Source organism: Ranitomeya variabilis, chromosome 1 (assembly GCF_051348905.1).
Source record: "Ranitomeya variabilis isolate aRanVar5 chromosome 1, aRanVar5.hap1, whole genome shotgun sequence".
Taxonomy (NCBI): Eukaryota; Metazoa; Chordata; class Amphibia; order Anura; family Dendrobatidae; genus Ranitomeya; species Ranitomeya variabilis.
Window position 1 is genome coordinate 269214020 of NC_135232.1, and position 25892 is coordinate 269239911.

Below are 25892 nucleotides of genomic sequence, written 5' to 3' on the forward strand. Positions count from 1 at the left end.
CCCACCAATTGACAGCGATCTCTGTACGCAGAATCATACGGGGAAGACTCTGTCATTGATAAAACCACCCACGCCTGGTGCACTCGAGCCAATAATGAGCAGGAATTGAAAAGAATAGAAATCCTGTTATATTAAATCTTTCCCTACGAACTTACAGGACTGTGCAAAAGATTTAAGCAAGTATTGAAAAATTGCTGCAAAGTAAGAATGCTTTCAAAAATAAAATTGCTAATAGTCTATAAGTAGGAAAATTGTAATTGAGTGAACTAAAGACAAATCTTAATCAAATCAATATTGGTGTAACCTCCTTTGCCACGACAAGGTTGCGCGTGCCTGAAAAGCCAAACAGTGCAACATTTTCAATTAAACCAATTTGCAAAGATGGTTTATAACCCCAAATAAATGTAATTAAGGTAAAAATGTCTAAAAATGGAGACAAACTTGTGAAGCCAGCTTTAGATGAGAAATTGATTGTAAAGATTGGAACGGGATTCACCAATCAAAAACTAAGAGGATGAGCAACAGATGGTTAAAAGATGTCCTAAGCACAGACATTATCATTTTTGGATAACTTTCCTCACTCACACTATGAATTATCTTCTGTTAGATTTCTTGTCTGAATACAGTGAATAACAAACAATTTGATCGATTATAAGATCCTATATTATTTATCATCTGATTTTTCCGTGATCATCATTACTATGTACGGTAAATACTTGACTTTATCGTGGCGAGGTCGCTTATAGCGATCGTATACACCATCGCTCATTCATTATCTCCTCATCTAAACCCAGCATGTGGAGCAGAGCTTTGTTAGCTAGAGGTTCATCTTTGGGATGAGTCATTATAGTATTCTGGCTTTATTCTTTTCTAGATTGAAAACAGTCTGACGTCCTTGGAGAGATGCCAGTCCCTGGAGGAGATTCAGAGGCTCCATGACATCGGGGATTACTCATCGGTGGTTCGTCTGGTGTGCCCCACATTGTGTATGAGTGGTTATCACAGGAATAAGCATCTTGATCTAATGACCTCTCCTCCAGAGAGACCTGCTCAGTTACTACTTATGCAGGTGACACACAGCAGGGCTGTATATGTAAAGCATTCATCGCTGTTGATTAATGTGCCTATAATTCACATTCTAATTATATAGTGAGGTCTTACATATGCATATTAGTATTAAATAATAATTGATATTCTACACACATAACAGTGAAAATCTCCTCCAGATTTGCTTACCTCCCTATCACGGATCTAACTGGCGAAGCATAATCCATGGGCTTAGAACATTGCTTTAGGCTGCATTTACACATCCGTGTAACTCTTCCTAGCACTTCCTTTTTTTTTCTTGGGCAGCACACCGAGCCATAGTTTTACTGATCCATACACGAGTTTTTAAAAAAAAAAACTTATTCATGTCTCTAGTCTGCGAGAGCATGTCATATTCTCATCTGTTTTGCAGATTAGAGTTGTCCATTAACATTTATGGGGATCTGTATAAAACGCATGAAACTTGGAAGACATACTTTTGTGCTTCATCGTTTCACCTGTTTTCTCCTTCGCCACATTGGGGGACACAGGACCATGGGTGTTATGCTGCTGCCACTAGGAGGCTGACACTAAGTTGAGACAAAAAAGAGTTAGCTCCTCCCCTGCAGTATACACCCTCATGCTGGCTTCCAGAGACCCAATTCAAGCTTAGTGTCCGTAGGAGGCACACTGGATTTAAACCTTTTTTATTCCGGACGAAGGGGGCGACGGATTCTTTCATGTTCCGATCTCCCCCGAACCAACAACAGGCGAGCCCGGGAGTTTTACCTCTCCGTATCCTCTCCTGCGACGTGGGAAGCCACTGCCTGAGCTGATTTTAGGGGCGACGGGCCCCTTCAAGGGCACCGATCTCCCCCCTCCCTTATCAGATGAGCACTGGAGTGTCACCTCCAGTATCCTCTTCTGCAGCCAGGCCTATTGCCGGACATTTTGCCCTGCCCGCCAGGTTCTCCCTCAGCTGTTCAGAGGCACCTTGTATTGTGGCGTCGTGCAGCCCCCACTGCATCACCACTGAGAAAGCGGATGATGGAAGGAGGCGGACGGTTCCTCTCCACCCCCCTCTTTTATGGGGATGGTGGATAGAGGCTTCCCCCAACCCTACACCGTCCTATTCACCCCGGGCACAGCTCTGCAGCATTCTCTGTGATCCCCTTCTATTTGGGGTGAGTGCCATAATGTAGGGGGGGGGGGGGGGGTCGGTCGTCCCAGCGGTTCCGGAGGGCTCCTTCACCTTTTCAGGGTCTCCCCTTGGGGCCGGCGCTCTGCGGCCGCGCGCCGGGCCGAAGCCGCAAATTTAGTCCCCGTCTTCGGCCTAGCACAGGCCGGTTCCCGATAGGCTCCGCCCCCGTTTTCGCGTCATTTTGCGGCTCCGCCCCCCCAGTCCTGGCGCTTCTCGCTCTCTGCGAGATTACCCTCACAACCCCCGGCGGCCATCTTTTTCCTCTCTGCACGCCTCAGCTTCAGCTCCTCCACGTGCAGCGCTCTGAACGCCGGCTGTCGCTTCTCTTGCACCGCCGCTGCTTCTCTCCCTCTCTCTGCGGGACACAGGACCACGGGTAAGGAGACCACGTTAGGTTCTCCCTTGCAGCGTCGCTCTCGCTTCCAACAGGCCCTGAGCACTATATCTTACATTAGGGTACACTATGTCCCAGTCAAGGACCAAAAAGATCACAAAGGTGCATTCTACCTTTTTTACTGCGTGTACCACCTGCTAGGCCCCACTTCCTCGGCCTCAGAGTTCTCCCCTCTGCTCAGCCTGCGATGCCCCAGGTGCCCAGGAGCCCTCCGCCGCCACCGACCCCAGTGTATCTAGTCCCCCTGAGTGGGCCGCGTCACTGTCACAGTCCGTGGATTCGCTAGCCAAAGCGATTAAATCCCTTCAGGACCCCTCTGGGGAGCGGGGCCCTCTTTTTCCCGGGTTAAGAGATACCTCCGTAACAGGGGAATCGTCGGCCAGCAGGGGCCGCTCTCACCGGAAGGAGGCACGGTCATCCAGAAAACGGATCCGCACTACCTCCCCTGAGCACTCACCGCACCAGTTAGCCTCTGGTAGCTCCACTTCTCGCTCACCCTCTTTAGGGGCCCTGTCATGGTTCCCAATGGCAAGGGAACGTCAGAGAACATAAATAACAGAACAGCTCTTGGGTGATGGAATCTCGAGCTGACCGTGAGCTAAACCTACCACACAACTAACAGTGGCCGGGTGGCGTACCTACGTTTTATCCCTAGACGCCTAGCGCCAGCCGGAGGACTAACTAACCCTAATAGAGGAAAAGACAGACCTGGCTTACCTCTAGGGAAATTCCCCCAAAAAGGAGACAGAAGCCCCCCACATATATTGACGGTGAGTTCAGAGGAAAAGACATACGCAGTATGAAGGTAGGTACAGCAAAGCGAGGTCCGCTTACTAGATAGCAAGAAGATACAATAGGGAACTTCACGGTCAGCTGAAAACCCTATTAAAATACCATCCCGAAATTACTTTAAGACTCATGTGTCAACTCATGACACCGGAGTGGCAATTTCGGCCCACAAGAGCTTCCAGCTACAGAAAAATAACATAACTGTGAACTGGAACAAAAATGCAAAACAAACTTAGGACTAAGAGTCCAACTTAGCTGATAGTAGTCTAGAAGCAGGAACATGCAACAGAAAGGCTCTGGTTACATTGATGGCCGGCACTAGAATAACTGAGCAGCAAGGCTAAATAGGATACTCCCATATCCTGATGGAAACAGGTGAACAGAGAAAGTGAAGCACACAAGTCCAGTACCACCAGTAACCACCGGGGGAGCCCAAAAACCAAATTCACAACAGTACCCCCCCCCTCAAGGAGGGGGCACCGAACCCTCACAAGAACCACCAGGGCGATCAGGATGAGCCCTATGAAAGGCACGGACCAAATCAGAGGCATGAACATCAGAGGCTGTCACCCAAGAATTATCCTCTTGACCGTAGCCCTTCCACTTGACCAGATACTGAAGTTTCCGTCTGGAAACACGGGAGTCCAAGATCTTCTCCACAACGTACTCCAATTCACCCTCAACCAACACCGGAGCGGAAGGCTCAACGGAAGGCACAACCGGTACCTCATACCTGCGCAATAATGACCGATGGAAGACATTATGGATAGAAAAAGATGCTGGGAGGTCCAATCGAAAGGACACGGGGTTAAGAATCTCTAAAATCCTATACGGGCCGATGAACCGAGGCTTAAACTTAGGAGAAGAAACCCTCACAGGGACAAAACGAGAAGACAACCACACCAAGTCCCCAACACGAAGACGAGGACCAACACGACGACGGCGGTTAGCAAAATGCCGAGTCTTCTCCTGGGACAACTCCAAATTGTCCACCACCTGTCCCCAAATCCGATGCAACCTATCCACCACAGTATCCACTCCAGGACAATCCGAAGACTCCACCTGACCGGAAGAAAAACGAGGATGAAACCCCGAATTGCAAAAGAAAGGAGAAACCAAAGTAGCAGAACTAGCCCGATTATTGAGGGCAAACTCCGCCAACGGCAAAAAGGCAACCCAGTCATCCTTTTCCGCAGACACAAAACACCTCAAATAAGTCTCCAAGGTCTGATTAGTTCGCTCAGTCTGGCCATTAGTCTGAGGATGGAACGCAGACGAAAAAGACAAATCAATGCCCATCCTAGCACAGAACGCCCGCCAAAATCTAGACACGAACTGGGTCCCCCTGTCAGAAACGATATTCTCCGGAATACCATGCAAGCGAACCACATTTTGAAAAAACAGAGGAACCAACTCGGAAGAGGACGGCAACTTAGGCAAGGGCACCAAATGAACCATCTTTGAAAAACGGTCACACACCACCCAGATGACAGACATTTTCTGAGAAACAGGGGGATCAGAAATAAAATCCATAGAGATGTGAGTCCAAGGCCTCTTCGGAATAGGCAAAGATAACAACAATCCGCTAGCCCGAGAACAACAAGGTTTGGCCCGAGCACAAACATCACAAGACTGCACAAAAACTCGTACATCTCGAGACAGGGAAGGCCACCAGAAGGACCTAGCCACCAAATCCCTGGTACCAAAGATCCCGGGATGACCTGCCAACACAGAAGAATGAACCTCCGAGATGACTCTACTGGTCCAATCATCAGGAACAAACAGTCTACCAGGCGGGCAACGATCAGGTCTATCCGCCTGAAACTCCTGCAAAGCCCGTCGCAGGTCTGGGGAAACAGCAGATAATATCACCCCATCCTTAAGGATACCCGTAGGTTCAGAATCACCAGGGGAATCAGGCTCAAAACTCCTAGAAAGGGCATCCGCCTTCACATTTTTAGAACCTGGTAAGTATGAGACCACAAAATTAAACCGAGAGAAAAACAACGACCAGCGCGCCTGTCTAGGATTCAGGCGCCTGGCAGACTCAAGATAAATCAAATTCTTGTGATCGGTCAATACCACCACCTGATGTCTAGCCCCCTCAAGCCAATGACGCCACTCCTCAAAAGCCCACTTCATAGCCAAAAGCTCCCGATTACCAATATCATAATTTCGCTCGGCGGGCGAAAATTTTCGAGAAAAGAACGCACAAGGTCTCATCACGGAGCAGTCGGAACTTTTCTGCGACAAGACCGCCCCAGCTCCGATCTCGGAAGCATCGACCTCAACCTGAAAAGGAAGAGTAACATCAGGCTGACGCAACACAGGGGCGGAAGAAAAGCGGCGCTTAAGCTCCCGAAAGGCCTCCACAGCAGCAGGGGACCAATCAGCAACATCAGCACCCTTTTTGGTCAAATCAGTCAAAGGTTTAGCAACATCAGAAAAACCAGTTATAAATCGACGATAAAAATTAGCAAAGCCCAAAAATTTCTGAAGGCTCTTAAGAGAAGAAGGTTGCGTCCAATCACAAATAGCCCGAACCTTGACAGGATCCATCTCAATGGAAGAGGGGGAAAAAATGTACCCCAAAAAAGAAATCTTTTGAACCCCAAAAATACACTTAGAACCCTTCACACACAAGGAATTAGCCCGCAAAACCTGAAAAACCCTCCTGACCTGTTGGACATGAGAATCCCAGTCATCCGAAAAAATCAAAATATCATCCAGATACACGATCATAAATTTATCCAAATATTCACGGAAAATGTCATGCATAAAGGACTGAAAGACTGAAGGGGCACTTGAAAGACCAAAAGTCATTACTAAATACTCAAAATGGCCCTCGGGCGTATTAAATGCGGTTTTCCACTCATCCCCCTGCTTAATTCGCACCAAATTATACGCCCCACGGAGATCAATCTTAGAGAACCACTTAGCCCCTTTTATTCGAGCAAACAAATCAGTCAGCAGTGGCAGAGGATACTGATATTTGACTGTAATTTTATTCAAGAGTCGATAATCAATACACGGCCTCAAAGAGCCATCTTTTTTAGATACAAAGAAAAAACCGGCTCCTAAGGGAGATGAAGAAGGATGAATATGTCCCTTTTCCAGGGACTCCTTAATATATTCTCGCATAGCAGCATGTTCAGGTACAGATAGATTAAATAAACGACCCTTTGGAAATTTACTGCCCGGAATCAGATCTATGGTACAATCGCAATCTCTGTGAGGAGGTAGTGAACCAAGCTTAGGCTCCTCAAAAACATCACGATAATCAGATAAAAATTCCGGAATCTCAGAGGGAATAGATGACGAAATGGAAACCAAAGGTACGTCCCCATGAGCCCCCTGACATCCCCAGCTTAACACAGACATTGCTTTCCAGTCAAGGACTGGGTTATGAGATTGTAACCATGGTAATCCGAGCACCAAAATGTCATGTAGATTGTACAACACAAGGAAGCGAATCATCTCCTGATGGTCTGGATTCATACGCATAGTCACTTGTGTCCAGTATTGTGGTTTATTACTAGCCAATGGTGTAGAGTCAATACCCTTCAGAGGTATAGGAACTTCCAGAGGCTCTAGATCAAACCCACAGCGCCTGGCAAAGGACCAATCCATTAGACTCAAAGCGGCGCCAGAGTCGACATAGGCATCCGCGGTAATTGACGATAATGAACAAATCAAGGTCACAGACAGAATAAACTTAGACTGTAAAGTGCCAATTGAAATAGACTTATCATCCTTTTTTGTACGTTTAGAGCATGCTGATATAACATGAGTTGAATCACCACAATAGAAGCACAACCCATTTTTTCGCCTAAAATTCTGCCGTTCGCTTCTGGACAGAATTCTATCACATTGCATATTTTCTGGAGCCTTCTCAGAAGACACCGCCAAATGGTGCACAGGTTTGCGCTCCCGCAAACGCCGATCAATCTGAATAGCCATTGTCATGGACTCATTCAGACCTGTAGGTGCAGGGAACCCCACCATAACATCTTTAATGGCATCAGAGAGACCCTCTCTGAAATTCGCCGCCAGGGCGCACTCATTCCACTGAGTAAGCACAGACCATTTACGAAATTTTTGGCAGTATATTTCAGCTTCATCTTGCCCTTGAGATAGGGCCATCAAGGCTTTTTCAGCCTGAATCTCTAAGTTAGGTTCCTCATAAAGCAACCCCAAAGCCAGAAAAAACGCATCCACATTGAGCAACGCAGGATCCCCGGGTGCCAATGCAAATGCCCAGTCTTGAGGGTCACCCCGCAGCAAGGAAATTACTATCCTAACCTGCTGTGCGGCATCTCCAGCGGAGCGAGATCTCAGGGAAAGAAATAATTTACAATTATATTTGAAATTCAGGAAACGAGATCTATCCCCGGAGAAAAATTCTGGTATAGGAATTCTAGGTTCAGATATAGGAGCATGAATAACAAAATCCTGTAAATTTTGAACCTTCGTAGCAAGATTATTCAAACCTGTAGCCAAACTCTGAGGATCCATTTTAATCAGGTGAGATCAGAGCCATTCAAGGATTAGAAGGAGAGAGAGAGGCAAAGGCTGCAATTAGAGCAGAAATGCAACTGAGTCAACTATAGAGCAAGCTCAGAAGAAAAAAAAAAAAAAAAAAAAAAAATCTGCAGACTTCTTTTTCTCTCCTTTCTTCTGCCAACGGTTTTAACCCTTGGCCGGCCATACTGTCATGGTTCCCAATGGCAAGGGAACGTTAGAGAACATAAATAACAGAACAGCTCTTGGGTGATGGAATCTCGAGCTGACCGTGAGCTAAACCTACCACACAACTAACAGTGGCCGGGTGGCGTACCTACGTTTTATCCAGGGTGGATTGATTTAAATCACGCCGATTTAAATCATGATTTAAATCACGATTTAAATCAAAAGATTTTTTTCTATTTAAATCGGATCGATTTAAATCATGATTTTAATCATGATTTAAATCACTGATTTAAATCAAAAGGTCAAAAGGTTTTTTTTAATATAAATCACGATTAAAATGAGAAGTGAGAGCAGTGCGCATGTGCGCCCATAGTTACACGGACGAAACTAGGGGCAACGATCTAACGCCAGGGTGAGGGGGGGACCCCAAAGTAAGTAAAAATCTTTTTTGTTTTACTATATGGCAATAGGTAGGTGTTTAAAAGCAGCATGTCTTAATTGTATAAACTATTAATAGCCTCCACATTTTGTTCATACTGCCCCTTTAATTCCACACTTCTAGCTTGGTTTCACTTTTGGTTTAGTTTCTCTTTCCATTCAGTTGACATGCCCAAACTTGTTGGATAGTCAGCAGTACTTGGCTGTAGTAACAATCAAACTTCATAAGTGATCTGTGTGAGCCATGGCAGGTCGTAAGAGAGACCCTATTTGGGTTCATTTTGTTGAGATGCCAGCAGCAGATCTTGGAAAGAAAGGTGCAAGAGCAAAGTGCAAATACTGTCAAAAGGATATCCAAGGACTTGTTTGCCGTTTGAAATCACATTATGAAAACTGCAACCAGAAGGGAAATGAAGATGTTGATAGTGAAGTGTTTCTTTGGTCATCTTCATCACCGCACTTCTCATGATGTTGCCTCATTCACGCCACCAGGCCTTGCATCTCTTTGTTGCATCGTTTGCATTTTGCACGCATGCCTGCCTTACCGATAGGCGAAGGAGCTTCATTAAAATATTCCCAAACTGGGTCTCTTTTACGGCCTGCTGCCATTATAAGGAAAGAATGTAATAAACCTCAGATCGTACACACAAACAGATCCAGACTTGTCTGTCTGTGGCTATGCTGCAGTATTGTGCTCAAAGTTTCACTTTCATTTTTTTGTCTGCTTGCCCTTCCTCCTCAAAACACTTAGATTCACATTCTTCTTGTGTTGTGCAGATCTATTCCACTCCAAACAATCAGAAACATATTGTCTAACTTCTTGGACTTGGCACTGAAGGGGTTGATTCTGTATTCATAGGTTTGTAGAACAATAGGATTAAGGTCTTTTTCTCAACTCTGTTCATGTTGTAACATTTTTGCCATGAAGAAGAGGCTGGGACCTCTGCGGAGTCAAATTCAGTTTTGAGAACTGCGTAAGTAAAGCGAGCGTCTGTGATAATATAGGAGAGAAACTGCCCACTAATCCTACAGAAACCTCTGGAAGAGCATGGCATTGTGAATGTTACACATATACAGCCTTTATTCTACTGAGTTAAACAACTCAGCTTTATCTCATGATGGAAGAACCTTTGGATGGTAAAATATTTTCCTCAAAAAGCAGTTTATTGAAAAAAATCCGATTTAAATCAAAAAAATCCGATTTAAATAAAAAAAATCCGATTTTTTTGATTTTTTTAAAAAAACATTGATTTTTATCCACCCTGGTTTTATCCCTAGACGCCTAGCGCCAGCCGGAGGACTAACTAACCCTAATAGAGGAAAAGACAGACCTGGCTTACCTCTAGGGAAATTCCCCCAAAAAGGAGACAGAAGCCCCCCACATATATTGACGGTGAGTTCAGAGGAAAAGACATACGCAGTATGAAGGTAGGTACAGCAAAGCGAGGTCCGCTTACTAGATAGCAAGAAGATACAATAGGGAACTTCACGGTCAGCTGAAAACCCTATTAAAATACCATCCCGAAATTACTTTAAGACTCATGTGTCAACTCATGACACCGGAGTGGCAATTTCGGCCCACAAGAGCTTCCAGCTACAGAAAAATAACATAACTGTGAACTGGAACAAAAATGCAAAACAAACTTAGGACTAAGAGTCCAACTTAGCTGATAGTAGTCTAGAAGCAGGAACATGCAACAGAAAGGCTCTGGTTACATTGATGGCCGGCACTAGAATAACTGAGCAGCAAGGCTAAATAGGATACTCCCATATCCTGATGGAAACAGGTGAACAGAGAAAGTGAAGCACACAAGTCCAGTACCACCAGTAACCACCGGGGGAGCCCAAAAACCAAATTCACAACAGGGCCCGTAGCGATCACGACTCTGAATATGAGTCTGATGCATCCTTAGACCCGGATGCTCCGGAGTTTAGGTCTACTGTAGACTCCCTCATCGAGTCAGTCAATCATGCACTAAAAGTGGATGATGACTCTAATTCCGCTCTGGAACAGTCCGTTTCCTTTACGAGAAACAAGCGTTCCCATAAGACGTTCGCCTCTCACCCAGATTTCCTGGATATAGTCAGGCGACACAGGGAGCGTCCGGATAAGCGGTTTACAGGCAAAAAGGCCCTGGAATCCAAGTATCCCTTTTCCACGCTGCGTTTTGCGACGCATGCGTCCTTTTTTTGGTTGATTTTGGACGCAGCAAAAATGCAACTTACTGCGTCCTCTGCGCCCGGACGCGTGCGCCGCAGTGACGCCTGCGTCGCAAAACGCAAGTGCAACGCATGTCCATGCGCCCCCATGTTAAATATAGGGGCGCATGATGCATGCGGCGACGCTGCGGCGCAGACCGCAAATGTGAACGTAGACTTATCCGTTCCTGATGGTGCTTCTATTAAGAATCCCACGGAACGCCAGCTAGATTCTCTAGCTTGCTCAGTGTACGAAGCCTCAGGCTCCTCTCTATCTCCCTCCTTCGCTGCGGCTTGGGTTGCCAAGGCAATGGTTTACTGGGCAGATGCCCTCGCGAAATCCATTCAGGAACAGGAACTCCCATCTGAAGTGGCGGACCTGGCCAAACAAATTACCATGGCTGGAGATTACGTGATGTATGCGTCCCTCGACGCAGCGGACTGTGCAGCAACTGCGGCTTCGAACGCCATCACCATTAGGAGAGCTATCTGGCTCAGAGAGTGGCTTGCAGATTCCTCCTCAAAAAAGTCTCTGATTTCCCTTCCTTTTCAGAGCGGACGTCTTTTTGGAGAAAAGCTAGACCAGCTTATTTCCGACGCTACAGGAGGAAAGAGCAAGTTACTCCCGCAACACAGGCCCAAAGCTGTTTTTCAGCGACAACAATACTTTCGCTTTCGGCCCTTTCGCCGTAGCCCATTCTGGTCCAATTCTGCCCCCTCATCCAGATCAGAATGATCCGCTCGCTCAGACAGAGACTCTCGACCTTCTTTCAGGCCGAATCAGTCCTGGCGTGGAAAGCCTAGGCAACCCAGAACCAGAGGGTCAAGGCCTGCCAGATTCCCTTCACAATGACTCGGGGACTATTCCAGTCGACACCTCCAAAGTAGGCAGACGTCTGCTTCTTTTCCAGCAAGTCTGGCTCTCCGTCGTCCACGACGAATGGGTCAGGGATCTGGTGTCGTCTGGCTACAAAATAGAATTCTCCGCCTCCCCTCCAGCACGGTTTTTTCCCTCTCGTCTCCCAAGTTCGGGAGCTCAGTCTCGCGCTCTTCACTGCGCCATCGAATCCCTCCGCCGAAGCGGGGTCATCGTTCCGGTTCCGGAACACGAGAGATTCGGAGGTTTCTATTCAAACCTTTTCGTCGTGCCAAAAGAGGACGGGACGGTGCGCCCCATTTTGGACCTGAAGCTACTAAACAAGTACTTAAAAGTACGGCACTTCAGGATGGAATCTCTCCGATCGGTCATCTCCTCGATGGAGAGAGGGGAGTTCTTGGCATCGATAGACATCAAAGATGCTTGCCTTCATATCCCAATCTTCCAGCCACATCAAAGGTTTCTCCGTTTCACCATCCTGGAGGACCACTTTCAATTCACAGCCTTAGCCTTCGGTCTTGCCACGGCACCCAGGGTATTTACAAAAGTCATGGCGGCCGTCATGGCCATTCTTCACTCTCGAGGAGTGGTCGTGTTGCCATACCTAGACGACCTCCTCTTAAAGGGTCCGTCTTATCAGGCCTGCGAAACAAGCGTCGGCATTACCTTGGATTCTCTTTCGCGCCTGGGCTGGTTAATCAACTCAGACAAGTCCTCTCTCATTCCTGCCCAACGGATCTCATTCCTAGGCATGATCCTGGACACATCAAGAGGGCTGGTCCTGCTTCCTCGGTCCATGGCCCAAGAGCTTCAGCAGGGAGCTCGGACGCTCTGTCACCCTCGCCCACGGTCCATCCGGTTTGCCACGAAGATCCTGGGAAAAATGGTGGCCGCAATAGAAGCTGTTCCCTTCGCTCAACTCCATCTCCTTACAACAGGCTCTGCTGGACAACTGGGACAGGAGTCCCCTATCCCTCGATTTGGTTCTGAGCGTTCTTCAGGAACCTCCGTTTGAACCTCTGCAGGACGTCCCACTAACTGTCCTTTCCTGGAAGGTTGCCTTCCTCGTGGCAGTGACATCTATCAGACAGGTCTCAGAATTGGCCGCTTTATCCTGCCGGGCGCCTTTTCTTGCCTTCCACCAAGACAAGGTAGTTCTTTGCCCATCTCCGGCCTTCCTCCCTAAGGTTATCTCATCTTTTCACCTTAATGAGGACATCATTCTTCCCTCCTTCTGTCCACAGCCAAAACACAGGGTCGAAAAGGCCCTTCATACCCTAGATGTGGTACGGGCCCTTAGGAGGTACATTTCCAGAACTACTCATTTCCGCAAATCGGACTCCCTCTTTGTTCTCCCGGAGGGTCACGGAAAGGGTTTAGCCGCATCTAAGGCCACGATAGCCAGATGGATTCGGTCTGCTATCCAAGAATCATATCGTGTCAGGGGCAGACCTATCCCGACGGGGATTAGAGCACACTCCACTCGGTCGTTGGGTGCTTCCTGGGCCATCCGGCACGAGGCTACGGCGGAGCAGGTTTGCAAGGCCGCAACGTGGTCCAGCCTGCATACTTTTTCAAAGCACTACAATGTCCACATTCAATCTTCTGCGGATGCGGCCCTTGGCAGACGTATTCTGCAAGCGGCCGTCGCGCATTTATAGTCAGTTGGTACACGGAGTTTATTTGGTTGTATTGTTTCCCACCCAGGGACTGCTTTGGGACGTCCCATGGTCCTGTGTCCCCCAATGTGGCGAAGGAGAAATAGGGATTTTTGTGTGTACTCACCGTAAGATTCTTTTCTCCGAGCCACTCATTGGGGGACACAGCACCCACCCTGTTAGCCTTATGGCTTGTTACCTATTTGGTTACTGACTTTCTTTGACATATTATACTCTAATGTTAGGTATTGTATTGTTATTAATCTCCTACTGCTTTTGCACTGAACTGGGTCTCTGGAAGCCAGCATGAGGGTGTATACTGCAGGGGAGGAGCTAACTCTTTTTTGTCTCAACTTAGTGTCAGCCTCCTAGTGGCAGCAGCATAACACCCATGGTCCTGTGTCCCTCAATGAGTGGCTCGGAGAAAAGGATTTTACGGTGAGTAGACACAAAAATCCCTATTTTAAAGGGACTCTTTCAGCAGGTTTTTGATATATAATCTGAGGGCAGCATGAGTTTGGCACAGAGACACTGGTTTCAGCAATGTGTCATTTATTAGGCTTTGTACTATTGTTTCAATACAATAAGTGGTTTGTCAGCAGGGCAGAAACTGATTTTTTTTCACTGTCTGACTAGCTGCCCTCGTGCCTTTTGGTCCAGCCACACCCCGAGCACTGATTTGCAGCCTACTGTCAATATACAATGTACATAGAAAGTTGTATTGTTGTCGGGGTTAACTTTCTGAGCACTGCAGCATCTACAGAGAAATCTCTGATTGAATCACAAGTGTTGCACCCGGTAAGCTAAGTGATGCATTGCTGGAATCAGGGTCTCTTTCCCTACATTATGCTGCTCTCACATGAGGTAGCACAAACCTGGCGACAGATTCCCTTTAACTGATTCATTGCTAAGAGTCAATGGATAAAGAGATAAGATCGTCCACCTGCTTCTTTTGGGTGTTAACCCTCCAGTGGCTGTGTGAATGTAGCCTCAGGTGACACCTGCAGGGTGCAGCATTTTGGGAGATGTACAGTTTATACTTTAACTTTCCCATTTCCAATCCATCCCTAGATCCGACTGAATATGATTGAAAGTTCCAATAGGCCACAATTATCTTTGTGACTAAAACTGTAATTATCTAATTAAACTGTGGAGAAATAAATCTTTTTGTTCCCATTTTGAAAATCACCGGCTTGATTATGTAAATTGCAAGCTGTCTGTCAAGTGTAACATGTCGTATTATTCACGCACAGGATTCCCTGCTGAAGCTCTCAGACTTTAGACAGTGCTTCCAGTGTTCAGAGGTTGCTCTGAATGAAGCAATCCAGCAAATGATGAACTCCACGTCCGGCGCATCCAAAGAAGAATGGGTTGCCACGGCAACACAGTTACTTACAGGGATAGACCTTTCTCTGTCATCTGACAGCTGTATTTTGCAGGAATCCACAGTCACAGCACAACTCGTACGTCTCTGCAGTAACCTCATACAGGTAACCTTCATCCAAGAAAACACTGACGTTACAATGCATCAAATAAAAATTGCCATCTCTCACCAATGTGTCCAAGCACATCAATACATTGATGCCTGCTTTACCTACAATTTGCCCGCAAAATGTCACTCTTTTCTGATGACCCAAAACTATGTAGGATAATATAAACTGCACTTGACAGTACAGTGTTGCCAAAAGATAAGATGTCTGCATGGGCAAACGTGTCAAATGAAGTTTATTGCTGAAAAATGTAGAGTAACCTAAGCCGGCGTAATCATATTACTGCATATACATTAAATGGAAATAAACTAGGGATTACAGAACAGGAGAAGGACTTGGATGTTCTGGTTACAAGGAAGCTGAGCAGCAGTACTCAATGTCAGGAAGCAGCCGCAAAAGCAAAAAAGATTGTAGGGTGATAAAATTCTGTGATCCCCTCTATAAATTGCTTGTGAGGCCACATCTACAATATGAGATTCGGTTTTAGTCTCCATATTTTTAGAAGGATAATCGGAGTTAGGGCGGTCAGTTCAAAGTCGGGCAACTAGATCATTACATCGGATGGAAGACTTCTTATGATGATAGGTTGGAAAAGTTGGGCTTGTTTTGCTTAGGAAAAAAAAATTCTAATCTCATTTATACAGTTGTGTGAAAAAAGTGTTTGCCCCTTCCTAATTTCCTGTTCATTTGCATGTTTGTCACACCTAAATGTTTCAGATGACCAAACACATTTAAATATTAGACAAAGATAAACACCAGTAAACACATAATGCAGTTTTTAAAAGAAGGTCTTTATTATTGAGGGAAAAAGAAATCCAGATCTACAGTGCCCTGTGTGAAAACGTGATTCCCCCCATAAAACATAGATTAACTGTGGCTTATTACATCTTTAGGAAGCCGAGTTCAAATTCCCTAGCCACACACAGGCCTGTTTACTGCCATACCTGTTTTCAATCAAGAAATCACTAAAATAGGACCTGTCTGAGAAAGTGAAGTAGACTAAAAGATCCTCAAAGCTATACATCATGCCACGATCCAAATAAATTCTGGATAAATGAGAAACAAAGTAATTAAGATCTGTCAGTCTAGAAATTGTTATCAAGCCATTTCTCAAGCTTTAGGACTCCAGGGAACCACAGTAAGAGCAGTTATCCACAAATGGTGAAAACATGGAACAGTGGTGAACCTTCCTAGGAGTGGCCGGCCGACTAAAATTGTCCCAAGAGTGCAGCAACAACTCATCCAGAAGGTCACAAAATACCCTAAAACAACATCCAAAGAACTGCAGGCCTCACTTGCCTCAGTTAAGGTCAGTGTTCATGACTCCACTATAAGAAAAGGACTGGGCAAAATAGCCTGCATGGCAAAAACAAGACAAAACCACTGCTGAACTATAAGAACATAAAGGCTCGTCTCAGTTTTGCCAGAAAACATCTTGATGATCTCCAAAGTCTTTTGGGAGGGTACTCTGTGCACTGACAAGACAAAAGTTGAACATTGTGGAAGGTTTGTGTCCCATTACACCTGGCGTATAAGTAACGCAGCATTTGAGAAAAGAAACATCATACCAACAGTAAAATATAGTGGTGGCAGTGTGATGGTCTGCGGTTGTTCTGCTGATTCAGAGCCTGGAAGACATGCTGTGGTAAATGGAACCATGAATTCTGCTGTCTACCAAAAAACAATCATGAAGGCGTTTGTCCAACCATCTGTTCGAACAAGCTGAAGCGCACTTTAATTATGCAGCAGGACAATGCTCCAAAACACACCAGCAAGTCCATCTCTGAATGGCTTAAGGAAAATAAAATTAAGACTTTGGGGTGGCCTAGTCAAAGTCCTGACTTTAATCTGATTGAGATCCTGTCTCATGACCTTAAAAAGGCGGTTCATGCTTGAAACCCCTCCAATGTGTCTGCATTACAATAATTCTGCAAAGATGAGTGGGCCAATATTACTCCACAGCTCTGTAAAAGACTCATTGCCAGTTATCGCAAACACTTGATTGCAGTTACTGCTGCTAAGGGTGGCCCAACCAGTTATTAGGTTTAGGAGGTAATCACTTTTTCACACAGGGCCCTGTAGGTTTGGATTTCTTTCGCCTTTAATAATAAAGACGCTCATTTAAAAACTGTATTTTGTCTCTACTGGTGTTATCTTTGTCTTAAGATTTAAATTTGTTTGGTCATCTGAAACATTTAAGTGTGACAAACATGCAAAAGAATAGGAAATCGGGAAGGGAACAATCACTTTTTTTTACACAACTGTATGTATAAATGCTTGTGTGATCAATGCTAAGGACTGAAACATGATTTATTTCTTCCTTGCAAAAGACCAAGTGGCATTCATTATGTGTGGAGGAAAGGCGATTCCGGCAGCTAAATAGGAAAGTGTCCTTTCCAGTTAGAGCAGTCAGACTGTGGAATGGCCGACCACAAGAGGAAGTAGAGGTAGATATTATAATGACTTTTAAAAAGGGGTATTGTGGGTTATACACAATCTAGTGATAGAAAATGTATAACTGGTGGAGAAATGTTGATCTTGACGGGCCTGTGTCTTTTCTTGCCAGCTAAGTAACGATCTATTACTCTAGAAGCACTGTTATGTTTTTTGTTATTGTTAGTATACTGTTTTATTGTTTGTATTGCAAATTGTGTGCATTAAGAAGAAAGGGGTTTTCTTCTGGCCCTGGTGACGAGTCATTGTTTTGCAGTAGTGCAGGACACTTGATTACTGCAGTTAGCGGTATCTAACACAAGAGTCCGACTTCTGCCTAGAATCCCTAACATGTAGTGGAGTAGAGGCCATCAGAAATTGGATGTCAGTCTTTGATGTAATTCATTAAAGTGAAGATCATCAGCTGACTACCCCTTTGCACTGTCCATTTAACACAACAATTCAATAAAATGTTTTCCTTAATGATCATTAAGGGGGTATTCCCATCTCCAAGATCCTATCCCAATATGTTGTAGGTGTAATAACAATAATATTAGCAAATACCTCCAATTAGAATGCAGTATAGTTCTTCTGATTCACTATTTCGCTTACACCATTTTCAAATCATTGCAGGAGTAGGCATCCATGGTTAGGACTACTCATATAATGACAGTTAGTTAGCTGTTAGTGGTCGTAACCATTGATTCCTAAGCTACTGCAATGTCCTGCACATTGGGTCAGGGCCGAAGCGAATCAGAAGAACTATACTACATTTCTTGGAGGTATTTGATATTATTATTATTTTATTACAGCTAGTACGTATTGGGATAGGATCTTGGAGAATGGAATACCCCTTTAAATGAGCAACTTCTTTTTTCAGCTGATAGACTTCAGCATGGCAGTCCAGGAAGAGACCAAGGAGCCCTCATTGTCCTCTGTATTGCCGTGGATAATTCTGCATCGGATTATCAAGCATGAAGAAGAGACCTTACACTCCATGTGCCAACATACAGACTTCAAGGAAGGTACTTCTTGAATTTTACAATAATACAGCTGAAAAAAGAAACACCTATTTTTCCTCCCCTGCCCAGGAGCTGTGGTGTAATCAGACCATGTTCCTGCACGGTCAGACACGTCCATTACACAGTACACAGCAGGGGCACATGTATAAGATTATCTCAGCACAGGAACATTTGTTTTTTTTCAACACATCCAATGGTAAAACTTAATTTTAACTAATAGATCTTGGAATAAAAATAACTTTGTTCATAAGAAAACCCCTTTATACATGTATAGGGGACCTTTATACTTCTTCCCTCTACTGAAACCCCTCTGGCTGAGAAAACTTCACCTATGATTCCTTCTTTACAAAGGTGTTGGCCCAACTAAAGCATTGGTAGGCAGCTTGTGGTGTTACATTGTCTTACCTGAAGGTGATAGTCTGACGTCTCCATTTGTCATGGTTATGAACTATGTAGAACCAGACGCAATTTCCCCAAATCTAATAATACTCTGTTGTGCTTTTCATTGTAGAGAATTCGGTCACCCCACTGCTTCCATCATCTCTCATGATCCTGAACACAGCCCATGAGTATTTGGGCAGGAGGTCATGGTGCTGTAACTCAGACGGAGCCCTTCCCAAATTCTATGTGAGTTTTGGCAGCGGGGGACTTCCATGATACTATTTGATGTGCATTTAATGCTTTCAATCATTGCCTAGATGTATTAGATGCTTTAATTGTATTAATATTCATTATTTACAGGCAAATACGTGTAAAGGTGTTCCTTTACTTATTGATTCCCAAGATACTGAGTTAACAGCATCCTTAAAGGGGTTATTCCACAACCCACTTTGTTGCCAAAAACTTCACAGCAGGTGTTAATGTTCACAGCAATGTTTAAGAGTATAATTTGAATAAAAAGTGCCTTTTTATAAGATTTCTTGTTTGCTTCCACCACGTTCTCATCATACTGAACAGGAGAAATTGTGGGTTTGGCTGAGGCACATGTGACAGCAAGTGCTGCATCGCTGCCGTCACAAAGCCCCCGTCCCCATCGCTGTGTTCTCATAGCATAGCCCAGCTTAGTAGGAATCCTGTTCTGCATTCACCCTCCCAAAGAACTGAAATGTAAAAAAATCTCACTGTCAATATATACTTTACTATGTATATATACAAGTATGGTGGGATCTCTGTATGATACTCCGTTATAGGGGAGGTCTATGGATGACATACAGTTATGGGGGATCTGTGTGTGTGACTCACTGTTATGGGGGAAGGTCTGTGTATGACACATTGCTATGATGGGATCTGTGTATGATGCAGTGTTATTGGTGGAACCTATAGATGATGCACTGTTATGGGGGGATCTGTGGATGACGCACCGATATGGGGGGAATCTGTGGATGATGTACTGTTATGGGGGAATCTGTGGATTATGCACTGATTTTGGGGAATCTGGATGACAAACTGTTATGGGGGAATTTGTGGATGACGCACTGATATGGGGGAATCTGTGGATGTAATGATATGGGGGAATCTGTGGCTGATGCACTGATATTGGGGAATCTGTGGCTGATGCACTGATATTGGGGAATCTGTGGCTGATGCACTGATATTGGGGAATCTGTGGATGACGCACTGATATTGGGGAATCTGTGGCTGATGCACTGATATTGGGGAATCTTTGGATGACGCACTGAAATGGGGGAATCTGTATGATGCACTGATATGGGGGAATCTGGATGATGCACTGATATTGGGGAATCTGTGGATGACGCACCGAAATGAGGGAATCTGTGGATGACGCACTGATATGGGGGAATCTGTGGATGTAATGATATGGGGGAATCTGTGGATGATGCACTGATATTGGGGAATCTGTGGATGACGCACTGAAATGGGGGAATCTGTGGATGATGCACTGAAATGGGGGAATCTGTGGATGACGCACTGATATGGGGGAATCTGGATGTAATGATATAGGGGAATCTGTGGATGATGCACTGATATTGAGGAATCTGTGGATGACGCACTGAAATGGGGGAATCTGTATGATGCACTGATATGGGGGAATCTGTGGATGACGCACCGAAATGAGGGAATCTGTGGATGACGCACTGATATGGGGGAATCTGTGGATGTAATGATATGGGGGAATCTGTGGATGATGCACTGATATTGGGGAATCTGTGGATGATGCACTGAAATGGGGGAATGTGGATGACGCACTGATATGGGGGAATCTGTGGATGATGCACTGATATTGGGGAATCTGTGGATGACACACCGAAATGAGGGAATCTGTGGATGACGCACTGATATAGGGGAATCTGTGGATGTAATGATATGGGGGAATCTGTGGAAGATGCACTGAAATGGGGGAATCTGTGGATGATGCACTGAAATGGGGGAATCTGTGGATGATGCACTGAAATGGGGGAATCTGTGGATGATGCACTGAAATGGGGGAATCTGTGGATGACGCACTGATATGGGGGAATCTGTGGATGTAATGATATGGGGGAATCTGTGGATGATGCACTGATATTGGGGAATCTGTGGATGACGCACTGAAATGGGGGAATCTGTGGATGATGTAATGATATGGGGGAATCTGGATGATGCACGGATATTGGGGAATCTGGATGACGCACTGAAATGGGGGAATCTGGATGACACACTGTTATGGGGGAATCTGTGGATGTAATATGGGGGGCGCTGTGTGAATGTTATGGGAAGTCTGTATGTGACTCGCTGTGATGGGGAAGATCTTTGTATGACATATGTGGGATCTGTGTATGATGCACTGATATGGGGGAATCTGTGGATGATGCACTGATATGGGGGAATCTGTGGATGATGCACTGATATTGGGGTATCTGTGGGTGACGCACTGTTATGGGGGAATCTGTGGATGATGCACCGTTATAGGAGAATCTGTGGATGACGCACTGATATGGGGGAATCTGGATGACACACTGATATGGGGGAATCTGTGGATGACGCACTGATATGGGGGAATCTGTGGATGACGCACTGATATGGGGGAATCTGGATGATGCACTGTTATGGGGGAATCTGTGGATGACTCACTGATATGGGGGAATCTGGATGATGCACTGATATGGGGGAATCTGTAGATGATGCACTGTTATGGCAGAATCTGGATGCAATTATTTGGGGGCGCTGTGCGAATGTTATGGGGAATCTGCATGTGACTCGCTGTGATGGGGAAGATGTTTGTATGACACATTATGTGAGATCTGTGCACGTCACAGTTTTGAGGACATGTTGGCATAAATGTTATGCGGTGTGACTGTGTTTATGATTCAGACACTTCAGAGATTTCTGTGACTGACACATTTCTGGGGAATATCAGGGCTAGCACTCTGCTTCTTGGACATGCCTGCGCTCTCTCGGTATGCTGACGGGGCAGGTTAGGAGCCTGTTCAGCAGACCTGCCCTGTGAGCTACGACCTTGTGGTACCAGGGGCTTGGAACATACTGCACAGGTAGCCAGGCCTCATTTCTGGTACAGAAACAGCTACTATTGCTGAAAGCCTCTCCTGATCATCAGTCCGGTCAGCATACCGATAACCTCTCTCGTGCTGTGATTATCATTTTCTCTGCCAACCACTGCGGAGCATCAAGCCATCATTGGCATCAGGGCAGAATCTGACAAGGCAGGACACAAAGCACTGTCTGAGGATGTTCACAGCCACAGCACAGTACCATGAAATCCCTCCTGTATATAGGGAACATCACAGTAACATGAGGAAACTCGTGCTGGTGGGGATGACCTGAAGAGTACAGCCCAGTGTCACTCAATGGGACTGTCTGAATGTGATGGTTTCAGACGCTCTCTGCACATATACAGCTTTTTCCAAAATTTGGGTACATTGAATTCACACATCAGTTTTTTTTGACGTACGAGAAAAATGAACCGAGTGTCATCAGAGATTTTCATCAGTTTCCTCCAAGTTTTGTCCAATTTTCAGCATTTTGTTATTTTAGAAAAAAGGGTTCTCCAACTTTTCATATCGGTCTGCAAAAATTACCACATTTGGAGGGAATCTAAATGCTATCTGATTTTTTTTTTTTGTATTATTATTTTCTCTATCGCCTCATTGGGGGACACAGGAACCATGGGTGTATGCTGTTGCCACTAGGAGGCTGACACTATGCATAAAAAAAAGTTAGCTCCTCCTCTGCAGTGTACACCCCACCGACTGGCATTATGAACCTCAGTTTAGCTTAGTGTCAGTAGGAAGTGGACACTGGTCTTTTGTTACACCCTTATCTCCCTTAAATGTGCGTTGTTCCCTTTCAGGTTTCCGGAGGGATACAGTTTGAATAGTCACAACTGTAATCCCACAATGCGGACTATGAGTACGGCGTGTACTGCCACCCTGTATCCTCATAGATCCCACAGCAGGACCAAGACCCCTAACACAGAAGAGTGTTGAGGAGATTCAGACCGGTCCTTGCTCCGTCTCCCACCCACTCGCCTTCCAGAGCTTGTCGGTTGGGGGAGACTAGGACGTCCATCAGCATCTGGACGTCTAATCTTATTCCCTGGAATGAGGTACCTCTCTCTTTCTCTTTCTGGACAATGCCTTCATGAGTGATACATGCGACGTGGGATGAATGAGGTGAGTATTCATTAGCCCCCTCCTCAGATAGGGACTGTTCTGGGTGGGGGTGCCATCTTTGTCCTCCCGGACCGTGCGTCTAGCCCCGCGCGTCTAGCCCCACCCACTCCTCCCTACATAGTAGCGAGGTCACCTGCTGCGCTCAGCGCCTTCTTGGTCCCCCAGGGGGCTGATGACCGGCTCTGCCCGCTCCTCCACAAGACCCCAGCGCAAGACTCCGGAGTCAGCGATTCTGTTCCCTACCACACGGTTGGCTCTGCCCCCTCTTCCAGCCTTGGAGAGCGGGCTTTTTGCTACCCCACGCCCACCGTGTGACCCTGCATCTCCTGACGGTCACCATTTACGGCGTGGGATTCGGCGCTGATTCCTCTGCAGGACCCGCTCTATCTTCGCAGTCTACAACCGGAAAGCTACAGGACGTCTGCTGTGAGTAGCTCTGCAGTGCAGACTGACACTCTCCTCTGCCCTCCTGTCCCCTAACCTTCTGGCATTTTTTCTCAGAGGCCCGTTCGTCATGTCTAATTCTAAGGCTACGTTCACATTTGCATTGTTGTGTGCTGCGTCGGCGACGCAATGCACAACGCACGCATAACGCATGCAAAATGCAGCAAAACGCAGCGTTTTGTGACCCATGCGTTCATTTTTTTTAGCGCAAAAAAAGCAACATGCTGCGTCCTCTGCGCCCTGACGCTTGCGCCAAAAAAACGCATGCATCACAAAACGCAACACAACGCATGTCCATGCGCCCCCCATGTTAAATATAGGGGCGCATGACGCATGCGTCGCCGCGGCTGCGCCCGACGCAACGCAAATGTGAACGTAGCCTACGGGAGGTCGCTCTCGTCCTCCTACTTCTTCCTCTACTTCCTCTGCCTTAGACTTCTTTCACATTTCCGTCAGTACGGGGCCGTCGCCATGCGTCGGCCCGACGAACGTTGTGAAATTTGTGAAAGACGTGGGCAGCGGATGCAGTTTTTCAACACATCCACTGCCCATTCTGCAGTCCGGGGAGGAGGGGGCGGAGTTTCGGCCGCACATGTCGAAAATGGCGGATGCGACGCACAAAAAAAACATTACATTGAACTTTTTTTGTGCCGACGGTCCGCCAAAACACAGTGGATCCGTCGCACGACGGATGCCACGTGTGGCCATCCGTCGCGATCCGTCGCTAATACAAGTCTATGGGCAAAAAACGCATCCTGCAAGTACATTTGCAGGATCCGTTTTTTGCTCAAAACGACGGATTGCGACGGATGGCAAAAGACAGAAATGTGAAAGAGGCCTTAGTCAAACACTTTGTGTGTTCGTGTTGTAACTGCAAGCTTCCCTCAGGTCAGTCCTCTCCCCTCTGTCAGACCTGCAGCATCCCCATTATGCCCACCTCCCAGGATCCCCCTGCTGCTCCGCTTGAGAGTGAGGCCTCCACCCCAGGTTGGGCTTCCGCTCTGTCACAATCGGTAGCGGATCTAACACGGGTGTCCCAGACCCTTGTGTCTGTGCTTGATAGGTTGCTCCTGCAGACTCCCGCAGTAGCCAGCGGGTCGCAGGAACCTCCGTCCGAGCCTCCCATTATAGGCCGCAAAAGAACCAGACAGGAACGCCGGTCTGAGTCCTCTTCCCGTTCCATCTCGCCCCACGGTCCTTCTCTGCGATCGGCTTCTCACCGATCCTCCTCACCTGAGTCAGGCGAAGCTTTCTCTGATGCGCCTTCAGAGGATAATTTGGAGCTGGATTCGAACCAAATCGCTAGCATGAGGGATATGGTTCAGAGTCTCATTGGAGCAATCAATCAGACCTGTGGCATCAAAGATTCCTCTACGGAACCCGCAGATCATGGGGTTTCGTTTAGACGGTCTAAAGCACCTTCCAAGGTTTTCGCTCCTCATCCTGAGTTCGATCAGCTTCTGACCAGAGAAAGGGAGAATCAGACCAGACGTTTTCAAAGAGGAAAGCGCCTTGGCGTCTTATATCCTTTTTCCCTGGATCTCACCGCCAACTGGACTTCTTCTCCCTCTGTGAATCCGCCAGTTTCTAGACTTTCCACTAACACAGTCCTCCCGCTGTCTGGCGTAGCGTCTCTGAAAGATTCCAGCGATAGAATCATAGAGTCCTTTGCGAAGTTGGCCTTCGAAGCGGCCGCGTCTGCCCTATGCCCAGCCTTTGGTTCCACCTGGGTTTCGAAGTCTATATCCGAATGGGCCAAACAACTCCGTCGGGGCATTCTGTCCGGAGCTCCACCAGAACAGCTGGCGGAACTTGCCACCCAGATTTCTCACGCTGGGGAATACTTGGGCTCTAGTAGTGTTGTTGCCATCCGTCGTATCGTTTGGCTCAACGCCTGGCAGGCGGATTTGTCATCAAAAAAGTCCCTTACCAGTCTGCCTTTTCAGGGATCTCGTCTCTTCGGTTCCAAGCTGGACCAAATTATTAAGGACGCTACCGGGGGCACAAGCTCCCTTCTTCCCCAGTCCAAACCTCGCCGGCCTCCTCCTAGGCGGCAATTTCGGCCCTTTCGGCCTTTTCGTCGCTTCGCGGTGTCAAACTCTTTTTCCCAGCAGCAGCAGAGGCCACAGGCACGTCAAGAGAAGAAGACGGTATCCTTTAGACCCACTCTTTCCTGGCGTTCCCGCTACTCCCAAGGTAGATCTTCCAGGTCTAGGACTGGAAGATCCACCTCGGCATGACTCACGGCAAGACCCCAGCTCACCTCCCAAGCTGGGCGGGCGTCTCCTCTTCTTCAGGGACGTCTGGATCACCTCAGTGGAGGACGCATGGGTCAGGGAAGTGGTATCCTCAGGATACAAAATAGAGTTCATTTCATGGCCCCAGGATCGTTTCTTCGAATCTTGCCCTCCAAGAGACCCTTCTCTAGTTCCGGGTTTCTTTGCAGCCATCGCTTCCCTCATCAAATCCAAGGTAATCATTCCCGTTCCAGAAAAAGAACGGTTCACAGGGTTCTATTCGAATCTTTTTGTGGTACCGAAAAAAGGCGGCAAGGTTCGTCCCATTCTGGATCTCAAATTGCTCAACAAGAGGGTTCGTCTG

At 46.5% G+C, this 25892-nt stretch overlaps 1 protein-coding gene across 8 annotated transcripts in view; it reads left to right on the forward strand.

Annotated features, from left to right (window-relative positions):
* The window catches only part of CABIN1 (calcineurin binding protein 1), a 242231-nt gene that overhangs the window by 64529 nt on the left and 151810 nt on the right, over positions 1-25892 (forward strand). For 5 of the 8 annotated variants that reach the window (XM_077293470.1, XM_077293474.1, XM_077293473.1 and 2 more), the window contains exons 16-20: positions 875-1069; positions 14525-14761; positions 17092-17208; positions 18075-18219; positions 18728-18843. In XM_077293470.1, coding sequence (XP_077149585.1) covers positions 875-1069; positions 14525-14761; positions 17092-17208; positions 18075-18219; positions 18728-18843 — 810 coding nt within the window. The remainder of the gene's footprint in view (positions 1-874; positions 1070-14524; positions 14762-17091; positions 17209-18074; positions 18220-18727; positions 18844-25892) is intronic. The other 3 variants (XM_077293475.1, XM_077293477.1, XM_077293476.1) reach the window with 1 other exon arrangement.